Below are 23,474 nucleotides of genomic sequence, written 5' to 3'. Positions count from 1 at the left end.
ACTGTTCTCTTTGTAAGTTTAAATTCCACAAGTAAGTGAAATCATAGGGTGTTTGTCATTGGCTTATTTCACTTAACATGATACCCTCAAGATCCATCCATGTGATTGTGAATGGGATGATTTTGTCTTTTTTTATGGCTGAGTAGTAGTCCATTGTAGATATATACTACATCTTCTTTATCCAATCATCAGTTGATGGACACTTGGGTTGCTTCCACTTCTTGGCTATTGTGAATAATGCTGCAATGAACACAGGCGTGCATAAGTCTCTTTGTATTGTTGATTTCAAGCTCTTTGGATAAATACTCAGTAATGGGATGGCTGGATCATATGGTATTTCTATTCTTAATTCTTTGAGAACAAATCTCCATACTGTTTTCCATAGTGGCTGCAGCAGCAGTTTGCATTCCTACCAGCAGTGTATGAGTGTGTCCTTTTCTCCACAACCTCTCCAAGATTTGCTATTTTTTGTCTTGGTGATTATAGCCATTCTAATGGGCGTAAGGTGATAATATCTAAGTGTAGTTTTGATTTGCATTTCCCTGATGATTAGTGATGTTGAGTATCTATTCACGTACCTATTGGCCATCTGTATATCTTCTTCGGAAAACTGTTCATATCCTCTGCCCATTTTTTGATTGGGCTGTTTGTTTTTTTGTAGTTCAGTTGTTTGAGTTCTTTATATTTTATGGAAATTAACTCTTCGTCAGATATATGATTTGCAAATATTTTCTCCCAGTTGGTGGGTTGTTTTTTCATTTTGATCCTGGTTTCCTTTGCCTTCCAGAAGCTCTTTAGTCTGATGAAGTCCCACTTGTTTATTTTTTTTTCCTTTGAGTGGACATGGTATTCGAAAAGATCCTTTAGGGCTGACGTCTCAGCTTCAAGTCTTTGATCCATTTTGAGTCTATTTTTGTGTATGGAAAAAGATAATGGTCAACTTTCATTCTTTTGCATGTGGCTGTCCAGCTTCACCAACACCATTTATTGAAGAGGCTTTCCTTTCCCCATTGTATGTTCTTGGTTCCTCTGTCGAAGATTAGCTGTCCATAGATGTGTGGTTTTATTTCTGGGCTTTCAATTCTGTTCCATTGATATGTGTGCCTGTTTTTGTACCAGTACCATGCTGTTTTCATTACTACAGCTTTCTAGTATATTTTGAAGTCTGGGACTGTGATGCGACCAGCTTTGTTCTTGTTTCTCAGGATAGCTTTGGCTATTGGGGTCTTTTGTTGCCCCATATGAATTTTAAGATTCTTTGTTCTATTTCGGTGAAGAATGTCACTGGGATTTTGGATGAGATTGAACTCAATCTGTAGTTTGCTTCAGGTAGTATGGACATTTTAACTATGTTTATTCTTCTGGTCCATGTGCATGGAACATCTCCATTTCTATATGTAATTATCGATTTCTTTCAGTAATGTCTTATAGTTTTCCTTGTATAGGTCTTTCACCTCCTTGGTTAAATTTATTACTAGATATTTTATTCCTTTTGCTGCAATTGTTGCTCGTTTCTTTTTTGAGAGGGGTTTGGGAATTAGGCTGTGATGGAAACAGGTAAGAGTATATATGGCTTTAAGGTGAATTAGTTCTCATTAGTAAGACAAAAGCTTGAGTCTTCTCACTTCTCTCTTGCTATCTAAAATCTATATATACTACATAGTTTTAAAGGCAAGAACTTTTGATTATCAAATGAACAGAAACATAAAAATATTTCTGTGTACTGAACTCAGTTTGAATTATGCAACAGTGAATCATTTCTATAGTCTCTCTCCTACAATAGGATAACTTTGTTATAGAAAACAGTATAAAGTATTCAGTGTTGTTTATCTGTATTATGATTACATCAAATACTAAAGATAGTGAAAAACCCAATAATCTGAGAGCTTATTTCTGTAAATGTAACTGCATAGCACCTTTTGAGCACCAGTTTGTACTGTTTTAAGAAGGAAAAAAAAGAAAAGAAACTAAAGCCTTACAGAAAAAGAGAGTTGTGAAAAATGATAAAGCTGCTCCAGTGTGCTAATTTATACAGACTGACATCCAAATTCAGGAGCCTAGAGTACGTTCTCCATTTCTTGCCTACAAACATTTTAGAGGCCATGTAGCTCTGTTTCTGGAGCAAAGGCACTTCCCAATATCCACCAGGCCAAAAAGAAAGAACTACATGACCAAGGCTGCAAATTTTAAAAATCAATTTTAATGCTTGGGCCGCAGCTACAATAAAATGAGACCACTTCAGCACCCTATTGCAATCAGAAAGATTACAGAATGGCAAAGGATTGGACTCAAGGAATATTTTAGTGGGCCTTGACATAATTATCCTGAGAAACATAAAGCATTGTTCTAGCATCCTTATAGATTAGCCCAAAGCTAAGGACATTTCTTCAACAAAACTAGAAATGATTCCCCCAGGCATGTGAACTTGTTCAGTAGAAGAACCTCACCTTGGACTTATTCCAAAAGAGGCTCTCAACTGCTCTGCAGCAACTCCTGAAAGAAGGCCAGTCCAAATGGAGTAGGATAAATCCCCCCAAAAAGCTGAATCTCTGATCATAGCAACAGGTGACCCCTGCTGTGAAGCTAGAGGACAGGCACACAAATAACTTTGTATGACTTTATCTACTAAATTTAAAAAATGCAAATGTTAACACATATGCATTATAATGTTAGCAATGAGCAGCAAAGGTTTAAAGCCTCAATTTTAAATTAACTGTACTATACGCCAGTATTACAAAACTATCCTCAACTTTAAACAACTAGAGACTGCTAACTAAAAGTGGGAAACCATGAATACTTCTTTGTGGCTACAGCATAACCACCACAGTATACTGAGATACAGGGACTACTTTAAAGGATGGTATCTAAAACATCTTTAGAGAAATTCATGATAGACGTTTCTTACCTCATAAATGTTGGGGTGCCACATTTTGGTCAAGAATCTGAAGGTAGGTGGTGAATATGGGTAGTCAATAGGAAATTTAATATGCGCCTGAAAAGAAAAAAATGAAATAGTAATAAATGAGACTACAGGTTATTTACCTGTCTAATAATTTACCCTATTACACCCCAGTGAAACAAAACTCCTTTCTATAGAGTAGACTCTTGAGATTAAAATAGCTCATATGTATATTTTGTTAGCTCCAATGCTAGGGTTATTATGATGTTCTTAGAGCATCGTTTCAAATATTTATAAGAGTTTATGCTAAATCACCAAAACTCAATAGCTATTAATTTTTAATTTAACTCACATGAATAAAAAACAGTAATATGAACAGGTATGTGACATTAATTTTGCATTTTATTTTTATAACAAATTAATTAATACAACCTTATGGCACATAATATAGAACAAAGATAATTTTTTAATCACAATTTAACCACCACTCAGAAATAATAAATGCTACCATTTTGATATAGCTCCTTCTAGTAGTTTTTTGTATACATATGCTCATTTCTTTACAAAATTTATTTTCAAAAATTTGAATATACTGTATTTTATACTGTTTTTCCCATCTATATCATATCACAGACATCTTCCTATGTCATAAAATAGTCTTGAAATGTATGACTGTTAGTATCTGCATAATGTTCCATCATATAAATACAGAGATGAATCATTTTTTAAAAACTATTTCCTTATTTGGGGGCATTTGGCTTGTTTTTCACTCTTTTGCTACTGTAAATACTGCTGTCCAACCATTAGCTGACAACTAAGCTAATCAAGTGGAGACTTTGCTACCACTAACCAAGGAAACAATTACAACAAACAGTAACAAAACAAATCCTGTTGCCACATTATCTAAACATCCAATTTTCAACAAAATATTACAAGACATGGAAAAAAACAAGATATGGTCCATACACAGGGCAAAAAAAAAAAAAAAAGCAATCAGTAGAAACTGGAAGCCCACATAGTGAATTTACTAGACAAAGACTTTTAAATAAGCTACACTAAATATGTTCGAAGGACTAAAGGAAACCATAGCTAAAGAACTAAGGAAAGTATGAGAAAAATGACTCAGCACATTCAGAATATAAATAAAGAGAAATTTAAAAAAAAAAAAACACAAATTTTTTTGGAGGGAAAAAGTGAACCAAATATAAATTGTGGAGTTGTTGGGGCCAGTCCAGTGGTGCAGTGGTTAAATTCACATGTTCCACTTCAGTGGCCCAGGGTTCACCAGTTTGGATCCCAGGTGTGAACCTATGCACTACTTGGCAAGCCATGTCGTGGCAGGCGTCCCACATATAAAGTGGAGGAAGATGGGCACGGATGTTAGCTCAGAGCCAATCTTCGTCAGCAAAAAGAGGAAGATTGGCAGCAGATGTTAACTCAGGGCCAATCTTTAAAAGAAAAAGAAAAAGAAAAAGAAATTGTGGAGCTGCAAAATACACTAACTGAAATAAAAAAATTTGCTAGAGAGACTGAACAGCAGGTTTGAGCAAGTGGAAAAAAGAATCAGTGAAAGTGAAGATAGGTCAAATTAGATTATATAATCTGAGGAACAGAAATAAAAAAGAACAGTTCCTCAGAGACCTGTGGGACACCATTAAGCATACCAACATAGGCACACTGGGAGTTTTAGTGGGCAAGGAAACAAAGGGGCAAAAAAGAGTATTTGAAGAAATGATGGCCAAAACTTCCCAAATTTAATGAAAAACATTGATCTTACAACCAAGAAGCTCAACAAACTCCCAGTAGAATAAACTCAAAGAGATCCACATCTAGATACATCATAATCAAACTGTTAAAAGCCAAAGAGAAATTCTTGAAAAAAGCAAGAGAGAAGCAATTCATCAAACACAGGGGACCCAAAATAACACAAACAGGTGATTTCTCATCAAAAACCAGGAAGCCAGAAGTCAGTGGAACGACATTCAAAGTGCCCAAAGAACAGAATCTGTCAACCAAAAAGTCTATATCCAGCAAAACTATTCCACAAAATCCTAGATAAAAAAAAAACAAACCAGAGAACTTGTGATTAGCGGACCTGCCCCACAAGAAATACTAGAGGGAGTCCTTTGGGCTGAAATGAAAGAACACTAGATAGTGTACATGAAACAACATAAAGAAAGAGCACTGGTAAAAATAATTACATAGGGTAAACATAAAAGATACTATAAATGTACTTTTATTGTTTATAATTTTTTCTCCTATGTGATTTAAAAGAAAATCACATAATAATTATAAATCTGTTGTTTGGCACATAATATATAAAGATGTAATTTGTATGGCAAATGGAAAAAAATAAGAGGAAGGGATCAGAGTTATATAGGAGCAAAGTTTTTGTATACTAGTGAAAGTAAGATGGTATTAATTGAACCACAGTTACAAAATGTTGATTATAATCCTCAGGATAACCACTAAGAAAATAAACTCAAAAATTCAAGGGGGCTGACCCCATGGTATAGTGGTTAAGTCTGGCACACTCCGCTTCAGCAGCCCAGGTTCAAGGGGTCAGATCCAGGCGCAGACCTACACCATTTGTCAGCCATGCTGCTGTGGCAACCCACACGTAAAGTGGAGGCAGGCTGGCACAGATGTGAGCTCAGGGCTAATCTTCCCCCCACCAAAAAAAAATAACTGAAAAGTTCCATACCCGTTTGTGATTAAAAACACCCAACAAACTATGAATACAAGCAAAATTTCTCAATTTGATACAGGCCATCTATTAAAAAACCAGTAACTAACATCATACTTAACAGTAAAACACCAAAACCTTCCCCCCTAATTTCAAGAACAAGACATGGAAGTCCGCTCTCACCACTTCTATTCAGCATTGTAGCAGAGATGCTAGTCGGGCAACTGGGCAAGGAAATGAAATAAAAGGCATCTCACTTGGAAAGGAAGAAGCCAAGTTAGATCTATTTGCAGGTGACATGATCTTGTATAGAAAATTCGAAGGACTCCACTAAAAATCATTAGAATAAACAAATTCAGCAAGGTTGCAGGATAAATGATCAATATACCAGCACCAATTGTATTTCTATACAGTAGCACTGAACAGACCAAAAATGAAATTAAGAAAATTCCAGGGGCAGGCCCCGTGGCTGAGTGGTTAAGTTCACGTGCTCTGCTTTGGCGGCCCAGGGTTTTGCTGGTTCGAATCCTGGGTGCAGACATGGCACCATTCATCAGGCCATGCTTAGGCAGTGTCCCACGTGCCACAACTAAGAATACACAACTATGTACCAGGGGGCTTTGGGGAGAAAAAAGAAAAATAAAATCTTGAAAAAAAAAAAAAGAGAAGAAAATTCCATTTATAATAGCATCAAAAAGAATAAAATATTTAGGAATAAATTTAACAAAAGAAGTGCAAAACCTATACTCTGAAAAGTACAAAACATTGTCAAAAGAAATTAAAGACCTAAATAAATAGGAAGATACTGCATGTTCACGGATTGCAAGATTCAATATTGTAAAGATGGCAATCCTCCCCAAACTGATCTACAGATTCAATGTCACTCTATGGAAATCCCAGCTGCCTTCTTCATAGAAATGGAAGAACAGGTACCAAAATTCAGAAATAATTCATGGGGCCCAGAATAGCCAAAACAATCTTGAAAAATAAAGAAAAAGTTAGACAATTCACACTTTCCAATATCAAAACTTCCTACAAATCTACACTAATCAAGCAGTTTGGTACTAGTATAAGGACAATTCAATGGGGGAAAAGTCTTTTCAATAAATTGTGCTAAGACAACTAGATATTCACATGCAAAAGAATGGAGTTAAATCCTTTGAAACACACCAGAGGAGTCTGTTCTTTTTCTTTTTTACGATTAGCACCTGAGCTAACACCTGTTGCCAATCTTTTTTTCTTCTTCTTCTTCTCCCCAAAGCTCCTCAGGGCACAGTTGTATATTTTAGGTGCAGGTCCTCCTTGCTCTGCTATGTGGGATGCTGCCTCAGCATGGCTTGATGAGTGGTGCTAGGTCCGTGCCCAGGATCTGAACCGGTGAAACCCTGGCCTTCTGAAGCATAGTGCTCAAACTTACGGCCACGGGGCTGGCCCCTAGAGGACTCTGTTTGTAACGAGGCCTGCCCTCAGGGGAATCTAGTTAACCAGAGCCTAATCAGCTGGGGTATTATCAGAGCCTAACTGACCTGGGGGAAGACACATGCCCAACTCATGCCTGAATGTCCCATGTACAGGGAAGGAAACACTGAGAAGCTCTTGTGAAAAGTTCACAGTCCAGAGGCAAAGACTCACTAAAAGACTGAGACCTAATCATCGGAGTAATAGTTCCCCTTCCCCCCACATCTCATTACCATATTACTAAGGCCTATTTAAAGCAGTTCCTTTTACCCAGTACATCATACCTAGCTATCAAGAAAAAACTACAAGGCATACCAAAAGGAAAAGTCACAAATGAAAAGATAGAATAATGATCACAACCAGACATGGCAAGGATGTTGAAATTATCAGACTGGGAATTTAAAACAACTATGATTAATATTCTAAGGATTCTAATGGATAAAACAGCAGGCAAACACAGATAGGCAATGTAAACAGAGAGAATAAAATCCTAAGAAATACCAAAGAGAAATGCTAGAGATAAAAACACTGTAACAAAAATGAAGAATGTCTTTGATGGGCTTATTAAGACTGGACACAGCTGAAGAAAGACTCTCTGAGCTAGAGAATACATCAATAGAATCCTCAAAAACCAAAATGCAAAGAGAACAGGACTGATAAAAACAGAACAGAATATCCAAGGACTGTGGGACAACTACAAAAGGTACATATATGTAACGGTAATACCACAAGGAACAAAAGATACCTTGAAGAAAATGAAAAGACAAGCCACAGAATGGGGGAAAATATTTGCAAATCATTTATCTGATAAGAAAGAGGTACTGAGAATATGTAAAGGATGTTTAGAACTCATTGATCAAGAGAAATAACTCAATTTAAAAACGAGCAAGAGGGGGCCCTGTGGCCAAGTGGTTAAGTTGGCATGCTCCGCTTTGGCGGCCCAGGGTTTCACCGGTTTGGATCCTGGGTGCGGACATGGCACCGCCCATCAGGCCATGCTGAGGTGGAATCCCACATGCCGCAACTAGAAGGACCCACAACTAAAAATACACAACTATGTACCAGTGGGGCTTTGGGAGAAAAAGGAAAAACAAAATCTTAAAGTAGATTTCTAGTTAAAAACTGGCCAGATTGGAAGGTGATATTCAGAGCTTAGTGGAATTTTTTTTAGGCCTCGTCCCCTAAGCTAAATGTACCTAGAGGGAAAGAAAAACCTTCTGAAGCCTTTGTAAAAAGATTTACTGAAAACATTCCAAAGTCAGACAGCTCTTATATCCAGAACACAGAAAATTTTTTATTCCCATATTAGTTGGAAATCTTTTCCCTAATATAAAAAAGCAAATTAAGGATAATGTGGTTGGATGGGTAGATCAACCTATGATGTCATTTAGACCACAACCCAATTCTTTGTACATTCATTCCCTGTGCCTTTGAGATGTAAATAATTTACCAAAACTTATTATCTAGACCATCCCCAATTCCTAAGACTAAAAGAAAAAAAAAGATGTGTGGGGAGGTTCTCTACCTTTTAAGTAATTTGCCTAGAAAGCAAAGCTTTTGTGTTTTATCAAAATAATTTGCTCTGTTGTTAATATTAGGTCTTTGATTACTTAAGGAAACTGAGGCTTCTCTAATAAAAGAGCTAAGTTTTACCTGCAACTATTTAACTTTCTGAGAAGTCTTTGTCACCATGATTAAAAGGATAACTAAGTATTATTTCATAGCGATCTATGATCCTATATGATCAAAGTTTTAAAACATTTTGATATTTTTGACAAATTTCCCCCAAATTTTAAATGAAGTCTTTTTGACCTTGAACTAACTTTGAAATTTTCCAGAGGGGCCCTAGAACATTTCAAAGGTTTGTTCTCATTCATAAAAAGAGAGATGTTAAACAAATTAGGCTTATTTGGTAAGTTAAATAACATAAGCATTGTCAAATAAGAAGTAATACTAAACCTTTATGTTGTATCTTTACACGTATGTGTTGTAAGTGCTCCAGAAATTACATAAAATTCACGGAAATCTGGTATGTCTTGGTATAATGTTATCAGTCATAATTCCAGTTCTTAAAGTGTTGTATGTCACAGAAACAACCAAATTTCCTTGTCAATTTCATTGTGATGAACTCTCATCAAATCTTTAATAGGCATTTTAAAGTCTTCTGTTATTTACACTTATTGTTTTCCTCTGATGCTTTTTGCAAAGTAGTCCTACAAAAGTGATTAATTTTCAAAGAGATTCATAGAAAGAGCTCTGACGAAGCACAGGTTTATGGCAACTTTAAGATCATAACACTGAACTAAGTAAGAATTTTTATAACTCATGGAAAAGCTGGATTAAAGCAGAACAATAACAATTACATGAGATTGAATGAACCGATAAGGATGATTATAATTTTTATGACTTTTTATTACTTGTTCTTTAGTCTTTTTGTTTCTAGATATAAGGATTTGGTAAAGCATACCTTTGTAAAGAAAGGAGAAACATTTACTTTTTCTCCTTACCTGATCCCTTGAAAACTCAGGAACTCTTGAGCACTCTTTTCATGGCAATACAGTTAGCTATTTGTATAAGTTCAATGAGAATCTGTTCTCCTTGTAACCGGACACGATTGGAAATATTAGCTATATTATCAAGGCTTTGCCTAGAGTGTCATATTTGAGAGAGATATACATAGACTCAGATATCAGACAGTTTCAAGGAACTGCTTGGAAAAATCTGCCCAATAACTTGCTTACAAAGTTCCAGCAAAGCAATCTTAAAAAGAGCATATATGGTCCATCACTATTCTTGCTGCATTTATGTAAATAAACTAGTTTCACTGTGATTTCCTTTGGGAAAAAAATTGGGGATAACTGCAGAGACAGAAAAAAAATTATGTTCGCACTTTTGTAGATATTAGATTCAACTCCTATTAACTGTCTTTGGGGTTTTGTAACATACCTGTAAACTGGACTGGATCCTGAATTCTTCCTCAAATGTCTGACCACAACTCTCTCCAAACTAACACTTCCAATTTTCTCCAATCCTTCTGATTTGGAATCACTAAGAACAAAGACTGCCCTTGAACCTCCTTAGAAGGGACTATACTAGGTTTTCCTCATTACACAGATGGCAGCCAAACTTTAGGGACTCAAGGCTTGGGTACACATCTCACAGCTCCAAAAGGCTCCACCTGACTTCTGGTCCTGTAAAAATGCTACAGACCTCCAAATCCAATTGACTAAGAAGAGAAGTAGCTGACATCAAGGTAGACTGCTTCCTCCCAAGACACCGAATCAAGACTTCACACTTTAAACATAAAACTCTCTTCTTCTCTTTCTTTCCTTTACTTTGGCATTGCCCTGGAAAGCTAACACCATCATCTGCATCTCACCGGCCATTGATAACGGGAGTGGGATTTGTTATCAGAAACTCCTCTCTGTCCATTAACAGTGCCACCTTAGTGGGAACTGTTTGTGCTCCAAGAGGATTTCTCTTTGTCTGTGGTGGTTATCATTCTCCATGGGCCTATGATTGCCTAGACGGCTGGTGCATAACCAGGCAACACCTCTTAAGTTATCTAACTGTGCCCCTAACTGCTCACAAATGACCTGGGACACCTCATTGGTCAACTCCCCTAAATTTGCATTGTAACTCTCCTTAACTCTTAAAAATATTGCAGAATCCACTGCTAAAGCAATAGCTGCTCAATAAAAATCCTTACACTTTCTAGCCAAAGTTGTTCTTGATAACAGGATAGCCTTTTATTATCTTTTAGCTGAGCAGGGAGGTGCCTGTGCTGTGGCCAACATGACCTGCTGCATCTGGATTAACACTTCTGGGGAAATTGACACTCAGTTACTTAAATCACTGAGCAACCTACTTGGCTTAGAAAGGTGCTTCAGCAGGATCCTTCTTTGACTTAATTGATTTTGTTTGGTTTGGGTCTTGGGAACTATGGATCCAAAGTGCATTCCAGATATTGGGAATTACCCTCTTTATAATAGTAACAGTAACCTCTCTGATGTGTTGTATTCTCTCAAAAGCTTTAAATCATGTTTGCAGCCACCAACCACCAAGCAACTATCTCCCTAAGCCTGGAACATCAGGAGAAAAACAAAGAGAATGACCGACTTAAAAACTGAGCCTAAAGTCACGACCTCTGAATATCGGAGAGATTAAGCAAAAAACATCATGACCTAGGAATATCACACAAAAGATTAACAAACACTACACAAGAACTACATAGTGGTAGCTCAGAGCGGCACTAATGCCTTAAATTTTGACCACATCTCTCAGTTAAGCTGAGAGTGTGATCAAAAAGGGGAAAATGTTTAAAAAGAGACAACAGGACCAAATGGAGTCACTTGTGTTAAGCCCCATGTCAGGAAACCAAGACTTAATACCTAATCTAATTGCGGTTACAACCTCCTCCAGGAACATAATCGGAACCAGTCAATCTGGAATTTCTTGGTCAGCACTAGTGAGGTAATCCACCAGACAGGCCGGTTCTGTTTCTCTTAGAAGGGCGACCTTGCCTGAAACAATGCATTCTTTACTAACAATTTCCTATTTCCTCCCCCTCTCTGCCTTTAAAAATCTTGCCTTGGGGCTGGCCCCGTGGCTGAATGGTTAAGTTTGTGTGCTCTGCTTCAGCTGCCCAGGGTTTCACAAGTTCGGATCCTGGGTGAGGACATGGCACCGTTCATCAAGCCATGCTGAGGCAGCGTCCCACATGCCACAACTGGAAGGACCCATGACTAAAAATACACAACTATGTACTGGGGGGCTTTGAGAGAAAAAGGAAAAATTTTTTAAAATCTTAAAAAAAAAATCTTGCCTTTTCTGTAGCACTTTGGAGTTCCCTTCTACTTGCCAGATATGCCCAATTCATGAATTGTTCAATAAGGCCAATTAGATCTCCAAATTTACTCAGGTGAATTTTTGTTATTTAACAGAAACTATTAACTTTTTCAGCCGTTATAACAGTATTATGATTACTTTTTCAAAAGGGGCCCTTATATTTTAGAAATACATTCTGAAATATTCACAAATAAAATATGTCGTCTGAAATCAGTTACAAAAAATGGAGGAAGAAATGGGTACGGTATAGATATAACGAGGTTGGCTGTGAGCTAATTATGGAAGTTAAATGATGAGTACACAGGAGTTAATTATACTCCTATTTCGACCCCATTATGATAGCAATAGACGCTATTACTAACCAAGTGAACATGATGGAACTTGGCAAGGTGATTATAAAGTTCATGTGAAAGAAAAAGTATATGAAAATATTGGTTTTGATAAAAATCAATTAGGGAGGGATTTGCCCCAGCAGACAGAAATGTATCTTATAAACCTATAATAATTAAAACAGTAAATGACACACAGATGGGCAGATCAATGATATAGACATAAGTTATTCAGAAAACAATAAAGGTAACATTTCAAGTGAGTAGGGGAAGGATTCAAATAAAGTTGGGAAAAATGACTCTCCCTTTGGATGAAGGGATAAAAATGCTAATGCATACCTGAATTCAAAATCAGACTTCACTTTCCAGGAGAAAAAGATCAAACCTCATCTCCAAGGGAATCACCTAACAGTGGTGAGATCTGGACAATCCTCATCTCCCCAAGAATAAAAAGGAGTACATATATAGTAGCAAAAGGCAAACTGTGCTGTAGCCATAGTTAACAAATGGCCACCAGATCCTATTTTAAATTGCTTAATCAACAGCTGACAGTTCTATATCTATGAGACAACAAGAACTAGTTTTAAACTCGCTTAACTCGCGCCTCAGTGACTATGTTTTTGAGAGCGAACCTATCAATGACAGCCCCTTGCTTCTGAAAGCCAGCCAACTGGGAACATAGTCACTTCAACAAACACCCTTTTGAATGCCAACCAATCAATAACTGTCTCATCCAAGTACCATGCTTCCACTGCTGATGCCAACCCATGGCTGTGAAAAACCCACCAATCCCTAAACTTTACACTTCTCAAAAACTCTATGTAAGATCTGCTCTACTCGGAGTAACAGTGACTAACCAGCAAAGCTCTCTTTACTTAAGAGTAGGCAATAGACTTAGCTTTCTGTTTTTTGGTTCAAATACTGAATAGTGGTCTTATCCTCTGACACTCTATTCTGTAGCTATTTATAAAAGATGTGATAGACCAGTACATAACAACATAGAAAGATACCCAAGACATGTTAAGTGAAAAGGCAAATGGCAATATAGGTTGATACTACTTAAAAATATAAAAAATAATACATGTGTGCATATGTGAGGATAATACATATTTTCTCATATATATGTACATAATACACAGAAAAAAGACTGAAAAGATACATTTCTAACTATTAACAGTAGTTGTCTGTTGGGAACAGAGGAATGGTGGGAGTGAAGGAGGAAACAAGGATGGGGCAATGGGTCATTAAAAGAAGAATTATCGGGGTCAGCCTAGTTGCACAGTGGTTAGTTCACCATGTTCCACTTCTGCAGCCCAGGTTCATGGGTTCAGATCCCGGGGTCGGACCTACACCACTCAACAAGCCATGCTGTGCTGGTGACCCACATACACAATAAAGGAAGACTGGTACAGATGTTAGCTCAGGGCTAATCTTCCTCAAGCAAAACAAAAGAGGAAGATTGACAATGGATGTTAGCTCAGAGTGGATCTTCATCACCAAAAAGAAAGAACTATCATAACTTCATATGACAGATATCCATTCATGAATTTTCTATACATTTCTACATACCTACTTTGCAATGAAAATTGACATTTGGAATGATATATTCAAAGGCCTTAGGTATGCAAATTAATGTAAAAAATGTTTAAGTTAACAAAAAGGCTGAAACACAGTGAGTTGTCAATTAATAAGAAAAATCCAATAATTTTCACATTTAAATTTTACTATAATAGAAAAGCACAGTATATTTTTCTTTCTAAAATGGGTATACATGAACTCTGAGCCAGAGCTAAATATTCCTTAGGAAACCTGAATGTCCTTAGGGAATCTTGGATGTGTGGGTCACATGCGGAATGTCATAAATTCCAACATCTTTATTTTGGAGTTATGCATTGCACATGCATAAGCATTGGTTCTTTCTGCAGAAATCTTTTTCAAATTATCAATAAGCTTTTGCTTAATCATACTATCTGTACCTATCTGTTTAAACTGTAAAAATAGAAACTAAGTACTTTATCAAATAACCACAGTTAGTTGTCCAGCCCTAAATCACCTAGGAGACATTTCACCTCTGTTGTGCTAAGGGATGAAAACAAAATGAAACAAAATAGCTAAAGAGGTTAATTACGGGGCTGGCCCGGTGGTGTAGCCGTTAAGTTCACACATTGCAGTTCGGTGGCCGAGGGTTCACCGGTTCGGATCCCAGGTGCAGACCTATGCACTACTTGTCAAGCTATGCTGTAGCAGGTGTCCCACACATAAAGCAGAGGAAGATGAGCACGGATGTTAGCTCAGGACCAGTCTTCCTCAGCAAAAAGAGGAGGATTGGCAGCCGATGTTAGCTCAGGGTTAATCTTCCTCCAAAAAAAAAAAAAAGTTTAATTACTTTCACTTATCTGTGGGTCTACTTAAATTAGGTGAAAGAAGCACTATGATATTTAGATCTTACCATTTCTGAAACTGTTAATTAAATAAGTGTACCAAAGTGTAACTTACAACCAAATTCGCATATACACAAAAGTCAAAGTTTTAAATATCTGAAGTTCACCTTCTACAAATTTATTCATGAAGTAGAGCTTTAAATTTGACCTGTACATGGCTATAGCAAGAAATAAAGGAAATAAATTTGAAAAGTCACACCTAAAAATACACAATTGTTACAGAAGTAATTTAGACTCTGAGAGACTCTTTCAGGCAACTCCTCATATCTTTCTTGACTAAACCTGCAAACTCCTAAGGACAAGTAGCTCCAAAATAGTTTCTGTACCATTACCACACATGCCTTCTCTAAGATGCTCAGGCAACCCTAAGTGTACCCTCAATGAAGTCACTCACTCACCAGACATTTATTTTTAATTATTCAGACACTGAGCATTTATGCTAATATTTTCAATTATTCAATCATTCAACACATCATTATTGAAAACCAATCATGTTGCCAGGTACCAACCTGAGAGGTGGAAACAGAGACAGTTATAACACTATCCCTACCCCTGAATGGCTATGGTCTAATTGAAAAGACAGACATGCAAATAAATGATTACAAACTAAGTGCCTTAAATGAGATATCTACTAGGTATTAAGAGAGCACTGTGAAAGAAATGCCTAACACTGCTTGAGATGTTGAGGGAAGATTTACAGAAAGGTGATATTTGAGCTAAATTGAAGCCAAAGTGAAAACGGACCTTAAAGGCAGAGGGAAAAGAACGTAGAAAGGCTCGCACATGAGAACAAAGCCAGAAACAGTAGGAATTAACACAAGAAGACTTACTTTGACACATCTAGGAAGTACAATCAGTGAGACCTAGTGGTTGTTTTGATTGTGGGATTGAAAGAAAGGGAAAAATCAAGAATGACTCAGTTTTCTGGATTGAAAAAGTAGGTTAACAATGATAGATGGAAGTGGTGATAAATAATACTTATAAAGTGCACAAAATAGCAGATATTAGGCTAAATCCTTTAGATGCATCATTTCATCACTCAGTTGTGAAATTAAAAGGTGAGAAGAATATCTATAGCTACCAATGCAGATGATCTATCAAACAAGAACAGATTATTTTCTAGTTTACATCCTTGACTACCAAGAAGCATTTTCCCATGTTTATCATTTTGTCTTCTTGAACCATTTTATTCCCTTGGCTTCTCCAATTCCACTGTCTCATCATTCTCTAGCTTTTCTGTCCATTCTTTCTCATACTCTTTAGCTTCTCTCAAGACCTTCTTTTTAACTTAATGTGCTCTCATTATAACTTTCCCTGGCTCTCTATTCTCCCCAAATGTGACGCTTACAAATGCCCAAAATTTCTGGGCAAAAGAAAAAGAGGCCCTAAAATGCACAGCCAAAAAGTACTTTAGAAAACATTAATATATGTAAATGAAGTATATATTGGCTTTTGACAAAACTGATAACCCCAATGCGCAGTATTCATTTTGTTATCCCACCAATTATTTTCATATGGAATTTCAATCATGCCAAAAAACAATTAAATATGAATAGTGAAATATATTCCAATTATTCCTGCTACTTGGTTACTAGTATACTATTAAATAGGTTAAGAAAACGTTTCCCAGTTCCAAACACAATTATATTTGGTAATACCTCAGTTAACAGCTAACGTAGAGTGTTTACTGTTGCATTTAGATTAGGGCCTGGAGTTAGTGTGAAATGAGGACACTCCCACTGCTGAGTTTTTCTGCTACGTCATCAGCTCACATCAGCTATAGGATATGTTTTCAACATGACAGCAAAAGCAACCAAAATATGTTTTCCTATTAACTTGCTGAAAGTTTCAACAGTCTGCCAATGACCAGCACAAACTTTTAAATTGTTCATTAACAGTGTATGAAGAATAAAGTGAGTAGCTATACCTAGTGATACTATAATACGTGCTACAGACTTCAAAGTCAAGAAATTATAAGTCTTTATTGATTAAAAATTCCAATCTAAAAGGTTTTAGAATTACTATAATGCTTAACATAATTATCCTAAAATTAAGATGAAATATAAATAACAGGAAATCCCTGATGTATTAACTCGACTCTTAAAAGTAAAATTCAGTCATTTAAGGGGAAGTAACTCTCAGTACTAATAATGACAGTCCTCTGTATTTTTAATACAGTAATAAAAAATGTTTCTTTCAGCTTGAAAAGTAAAGACTTTTTGTTCCCAAAATGAACACTAGTGGAACCCCTGGCACCATCAGCTGGGTTAATGTTAAATGTAATAGTAGAAAAGACCTTTGGACTTTTGGTTAAAAATATGTCAACATGTGTATTTAATGCTGCTTCCTCATAAACTACTAAGTTTATAAAAACAGGTATTTTTATTTTTTAAAAAGTCATAAACTCAGAAGGACAAATGGGAGAACACAAAAGTAACAAAATTTTGGAAGCTGGAAACCAGAAGGATAATTTAGAAGACCAGAGAAAAAAATTAAACCCATGCTGGTGGTTAGAAAGCCAAGGAGTAAGGTAGTAGGCTTACTTCCCCCACAGAATCATGGAAAAACTCGGAAATTAGAGGCAACAAATCCAAGTGTTACTGAAAACAGGAGGACTGGTCAAAGTTGGTATAAAGAGTAGCCAGATTTCCAGAGCCCCTCCCCTACGCTCATCAGTGACTAGCCCACACCACACTAACTAGAGGTTTGCTCTCTGCCACCAGTGAACTGAGTAGAGCTGAGTGTGGGGAAATCAAACCAAAAACAAGGAAAAATCTCACTACCCAATGGTAAGATTCTGGACTTCCTGTTTGCACTTGGCTCTAAGAAGGCTGGCAACTAGGCCTATACATGTCAGATAGAAGAAAGGATTCTTCCGAGGTAGCTGACCATCTCTCACAGAAAAAAACATGTGAATTAGATCTCAATACAGTTGGGAAAAAACAACAAGAAACTTAAAGACATACTAAATGGGGATCCCCTAATCAGCCCAGCCTAGCCAGATCACCACACAGTAACGCATAACAGGTCACAAACTTTGCTCTTGTACACCAAGCTCAATTTTCAATCTGCTTTTTAGTATCTCACTCTTAAATATGAGTGACAGGATTCTCCAGACATTCAAGGAAAGCCTAGAGACAAAAACAAAAAAATAAAAACAACCCCAAAACACCTTGAAGCAAAAGGAAACCTCAAAAAGTATAATAATATTTTCATACCTGTAAGAATGGCTATAATTAACAAGACAAGAAATAACAACTATTGGAGAGGATGCAGAGAAAAGGGAACCCTCATACACTGCAGGTAGGATGCAAACTGGTACAGCCACTGTGGAAAACAGTATGCAGATTTCTCAAAAAATTAAAAAATGGGGGCCGGCCTGGTGGTGCAGAGGTTAAGTTCACACATTCTGCTTCGGAGGCCCGGGGTTCACTAGCTCAGGTTCCAGGTACAGACATGGCACCACCTGCCAAGCCATGCTGTGGCAGGCATCCCACATATGAAGTAAAGAAGATGGGCACAGATGTTACCTCAGGGCCAGTCTTCCTCAGCAAAAAGAGGAGGATTGGCAGCAGATGTTAGCTCAGCGCTAATCTTCCTCAAAAAAAAAAAGAAAAAATTTAAAGGGGCTGGCCCCGTAGCTGAGTGGTTAAGTTCATGCGCTCTGCTGTGGCAGCCCAGGGTTTCGCTGCTTTGAACCCTAGGTGCTGATGTGGCACTGCTCATTAAGCCACGCTGAGGCGGCATCCTACATGCCACAACTAGAAGGACCCACAGCTAAAAATACACAACCATGTACTCAGGGACTTTGGGGAGAAAAAGGAAAAATAAAATCTTAAAAAAAAAAATTAAAATGGCAATACCATGTGATCCAACTAACCCACGACTGGGTATTTATTCAAAGAACATGAAATCAACAATTCAAAGAGACTTATGAACCCCTATGTTCACCACAGCATTATTTACAATAGCCAAGACATGGAAACAATCCTAGTGCCTATGAAGTGACAACGGATAAAGAAGATGTGGTATAGATTGGAATACTACTCAGCCATAATAAAAGACAAAATACTGCCATTTATGACAACATAGATGGACCTTGAGGGTATTATGTTAAGCAAAGTGAGTCATACAGAGAAAGACAAATACCACATGATTTCACTCACATGTGGAAGAAAAACAAACACATAGATAAAGAGACTAGATTAGTGGTTAGCAGAGGGGTAGGGGTAGGGGGAGGGCAAAAGTGGCACATATGTATGCAGACGGATAAAAATTAGACTATTGGTGGTGAAAGTGATGCAGTCTATGCAGAAACTGAAATATAATAATGTACACTTGAAATTTACACAGTGTTATAAGCCAATATGACCTCAATAAAATAGTAGTAGTAAAAAATTATATTCTCAGAATGTTAAGATATGGAATCCATAAAATATGAACAGAAAGACAAAAGGGAGGGAGAGGACATTCAAATAACAAAAAAGGCTTTGAAAAATTAAACTTTGATAGGAATGAGGAAATACATACACGTATGCATGTATGGGCTATTAAAACAGTACTGAAGATATCTCCCAGAAAATAGAATCAGAAAAACAAAGATGAAAAACAAGGAGGAAAAAAATTAGAAGACCAGTCCAGGAAGGTCAACATTCATCAAACTGGAGTTTTAAAAAGACAAGAGAGGGGAGGAAATTATTCAAGAAAAATGTCTAAAACTGAAGGACACAAGTAGACAGACTCTACTAAGGCCCAACACAATGAATGCACCAAGGCATATCTGTGAAATCTCAGAACATAGGGGACAAAAGGAAGAGCCTATAAGATTCCTTAGAATACTTACACAATGTTATGTGTCTTTTACATCTCAATAAAACTGGGGGGGAACAGATTCCACAGAGGAAAAGAAAATCTTACCACATGAGACTTCTCAACAGCAACACTGGAAACAAGAAGACAATGTCTTCAAAATTCTGAGGGAAAATTATTTTAAACCTCTAACTCTATACTCAGCAAAACTATCATTATTATGAAGATCAAGTAAAAGTATTTTTAGACATATGAGGTCTCAAGATTATCTCCAATGGTATCCTTCCTTGCAAGCTATTAGAAGAGATGCTTCATACCAAAAAAACCCTAAAACAGTCATTATTACACACAAGACTCAAAAGAATCTATAAATTACTACGATTAATAAGTAATTTAGCAAGATCACTGCATACAAAGTAATTACACAAAAAAACACAATTGTATATCTATATCCTAGCAAGAAATATTTAGAAACTGAAAAAATTTTAAAACAGTAGCATTTAAAGTGGCATTAAAAAAACAAAGCCTGCACATCATTACGATAGCCAAGACATGGCAACAACCTAAGTGTCCATCAATGAATAAATGGATAAAGAAAATGTGGTATTTATATACAATGGAGTATAATTCAGCCACACACACAAAAAGGAAATCCTGTCATCTGTGAAAACTTGGATGGACCTTGAGGGCATTGTGCTAAGTGAAGTAAGTGAGACAGAGAAAGACAAATACTGTATGATCTCACTTACATGTGAAATCTAAGAAAGATAACAAACTCACAGATACAGAGAACAGACTGGTAGTTGTCAGAAGGTGAAGGGTTTGGTTGGTGGGGGAAAGGGGTGAAGGCTGTCAAAAGGTGCAAACTTCCAGTTATAAGTTCTGAGGATGTAATGTGCAGCACAGCGACTATAGTTAACAATACTGTTTTGTAAATTTGAGAGTTGCTAAGACAGCAGACTTTAAAAGTTCTCTAAACAAAAAAAAATTTTCTGTAACTATGTGAGGTGATGGATGTTAACTAAATTTATTGTGGTAATCATCTAACAATATATCCATGTATCTAATCATTATGTTGCACACCTTAAACTAATACAACGTTGTATGTTAAAAATATTTCAATAAAACTGGAAAAACATTACCCGGGTAAATCTACAGAAAGATGTGTGTGATCTCCACACTGAAAACTATAAAACACTGATGAGAAAAAACAAAAAGACCTAAATAAGTAGAGAGCTATAACATTCATAGACTGAAAAACTGGGTATTATTAAGATGTGCACTGTCCCTAAATTGATCTATAGATTGAACGCAATTTTTGTGGAAATTGACAAGCTGATACTAAAATTTATGGAAATGCAAAAGATGTAGAATAGCCAAAAACAATCTGAAAATGAACAAGAAAGTTAGACATACACTACCAGATTTCCACACTTACCATAGGCTGTTATTAAGACTGTTATTGATTGGTACATGGCTAGACAGACAAATGGAACAGAAGAGTGTCCAAAGATGGACATATATAAGATCATCTAGTTTACAACAAAGGCAACATTGGAATTCAGTGGGAGAAAGGATAGTCTTTTCAATAAATGGTACTGGAGCAATGGGAAATCCATATAGAAAAATTAACCTTGACCCTTGTCTCACATCATTTAGAGATGGATCAGAAACCTAAAATTAAAAAATTTCCAGAAGAGGGGCTGGCCCCGTGGCCAAGTGGTTAAGTTGGTGCACTCCGCTGCAGGCGGCCCAGTATTTTGTTGGTTCGAATCCTGGGCGTGGACATGGCACTGCTCATCAAGCCACGCTGAGGCAGCGTCCCACATGCCACAACTAGAAGGACCCACAACAAAGAATATACAACTATGTACTGGGGGGCTTTGGGGAGAAAAAGGAAAAAATTTTAAAAAATCTTAAAAATAAAAAAATTTCCAGAAGAAAACATAAAAGAATATTTTAAAGCTGGAAGTCCTAACCAATGCAATTAGACAAGAAAAAGAAATAAAAGGCATTCAAATTGGACGGGAAGGAGTAAAATTATCTCTATTTGTGGATCATATGAACTTATAAGTAGAAAACCCTGAAGACTCCACGCAAAAACTGTTAGAACTAATAAACAAATTCAGCAATGTTGCAGGATACAAAATCAACACCCAAAAATCAGTTGGAAAAAAAAAAAAAAAAGAGTTGCATTTCTATACAATAACAATGAATCCAAAAAGAAAACTAGGAAAATAATTCCAGGGGCCAGCCCGGTGGTGCAGTAGTTAAGTTCGCACGTTCTGCTTCTTGGAGGCCCAGGGTTTGCCGATTTGGATCCTGGGTGCAGACACGGCACCGCTTGGCAAAAGTCATGCTGTGGTAGGCGTCCCACATACAAAGTAAAGGAAGATGGGCATGGATGTTAGCTCAGGGCCAGTCTTCCTCAGCAAAAAGAGGAGGATTGGCAGTAGCTAGTTCAGGGATAATCTTCCCCAAAAAATTCCATTTACAATAGCATCAGAAAGAATAAAATACTTAGGAATAAGCTTAACCAAAGAGGTGAAAGACCTGTACACTGAAAACTACAAAATGTTGTTGAAAGAAATTGAAGACAACACAAACAAATGACAAGACAACCCACATCCATGAGGTGGAAGACTTTATATTCTTAATATGTGAATGCTACCCAAAGTGATCTACAGATTTAATGCAATCCCTATCAAAATCCCAAGTATGATTTTTTCAGAAATGGAAAAACCCATCCTAAAATTCATATTGAATCTCAAAGCTGACCCGATGGCATAGTGGTTAAGTTCACGCGCTCTGCTTTCGCAGCTCAGGGTTCATGGGTTTGGATCCTGGACCTACACACCGCTTACCAAGCCATGCTGTGGCAGTATCTCACACACAAAATAGACAAAGACTAGCACAGATGTTGGCTCAGGGACAATCTTCCTCAAGCAAAAAGAGGAAGATTGGCAATAGATATTAGATCAAGGCCAATCTTCCTCACCAATAAATAAATAAATAAATAAAAAATAAAAATCATATAGAATCTCAAGGGACTCCAAATAGCCAAAAGAATCTTGTAAAAGAAGAACAAAGTTGAAAGGCTCATACTTCCTGATGTCAAAGCTTACTACAAAGCTACAGTAATGAAGACAATGTGATATCGGCATAAAGACAGACATTATTAACATTAAGGGAATAGAATAGAGAGCCCAGGAATAAACCCTCACATATCTGATCACATGATTTTTGACATGGGTGCCAAGATCATTCAATGGGGAAGGGACAAGTCTTTTCAACAAACGACGATGAATATCTACATGGAAAAGAATGAAGTTGGACCCTTCCCTTACACCATATACAAATAAACATTAACTCAAAATGAGTCAAAGACCTAAACATAAGTCCTGAAATTATAAAACTCTTAGGAAAAACAGGGGGAAAGCTTCATGATATTGGGTTTGGCAATGATTTCTAGGATATGATATCAAAAGCACAGGAACAAAAGAAAAAAACAGATAAATGGGATTACATCAAAATTAAGAATGTTTATGCAGCAAATGACACTATTAACAGAGTGAAAAAGCAATCTATAGAATGAGAGAAAATATCTGTAATCATACATCTGATGGGGGGTTAATACTCAGAATATATAATGAACTGTAACTCAACAACAACAAAACAACCGGATTAAAAACTAGACAAAGGACTTGAAAAGACATTTCTCCAAAGAAAATATACAAACGGCCAATAAGCACATGAAAAGATGCTCAACATCAACAGTCATTAGGGAAATGTAACTCAAAACCACAATGAGATACCACTTTACACCCATTAGGACGGCTATTCTCAAAACAAAAAATAAATCTTGGTGAGGATGTGGAGAAATTAGAAGCGTGCAGTGCTGGTAGGAATGTAAAACAGTGCAGCTGCAAGGGTAAACAGTATGGTGGTTCCTCAAAAAATTAAAAATAGGGGGCCAACCCCGTGGCCAAGTGGTTAAGTTCGTG

The 23,474-nt window shown here is 36.8% G+C and overlaps 1 protein-coding gene across 2 annotated transcripts in view; it reads right to left on the bottom strand.

Moving 5' to 3' along the window:
- Positions 1-23,474, bottom strand: part of UBE2R2 (ubiquitin conjugating enzyme E2 R2) — a 113,147-nt gene that overhangs the window by 32,237 nt on the left and 57,436 nt on the right. For both annotated transcript variants that reach the window (XM_070590280.1, XM_070590281.1), the window contains exon 2: positions 2,906-2,992. In XM_070590280.1, coding sequence (XP_070446381.1) covers positions 2,906-2,992 — 87 coding nt within the window. The remainder of the gene's footprint in view (positions 1-2,905; positions 2,993-23,474) is intronic.

This window comes from Equus przewalskii, chromosome 22 (genome assembly GCF_037783145.1).
Source record: "Equus przewalskii isolate Varuska chromosome 22, EquPr2, whole genome shotgun sequence".
Lineage (NCBI taxonomy): Eukaryota > Metazoa > Chordata > Mammalia > Perissodactyla > Equidae > Equus > Equus przewalskii.
This window is presented reverse-complemented; position numbering and strand designations above follow the sequence as displayed.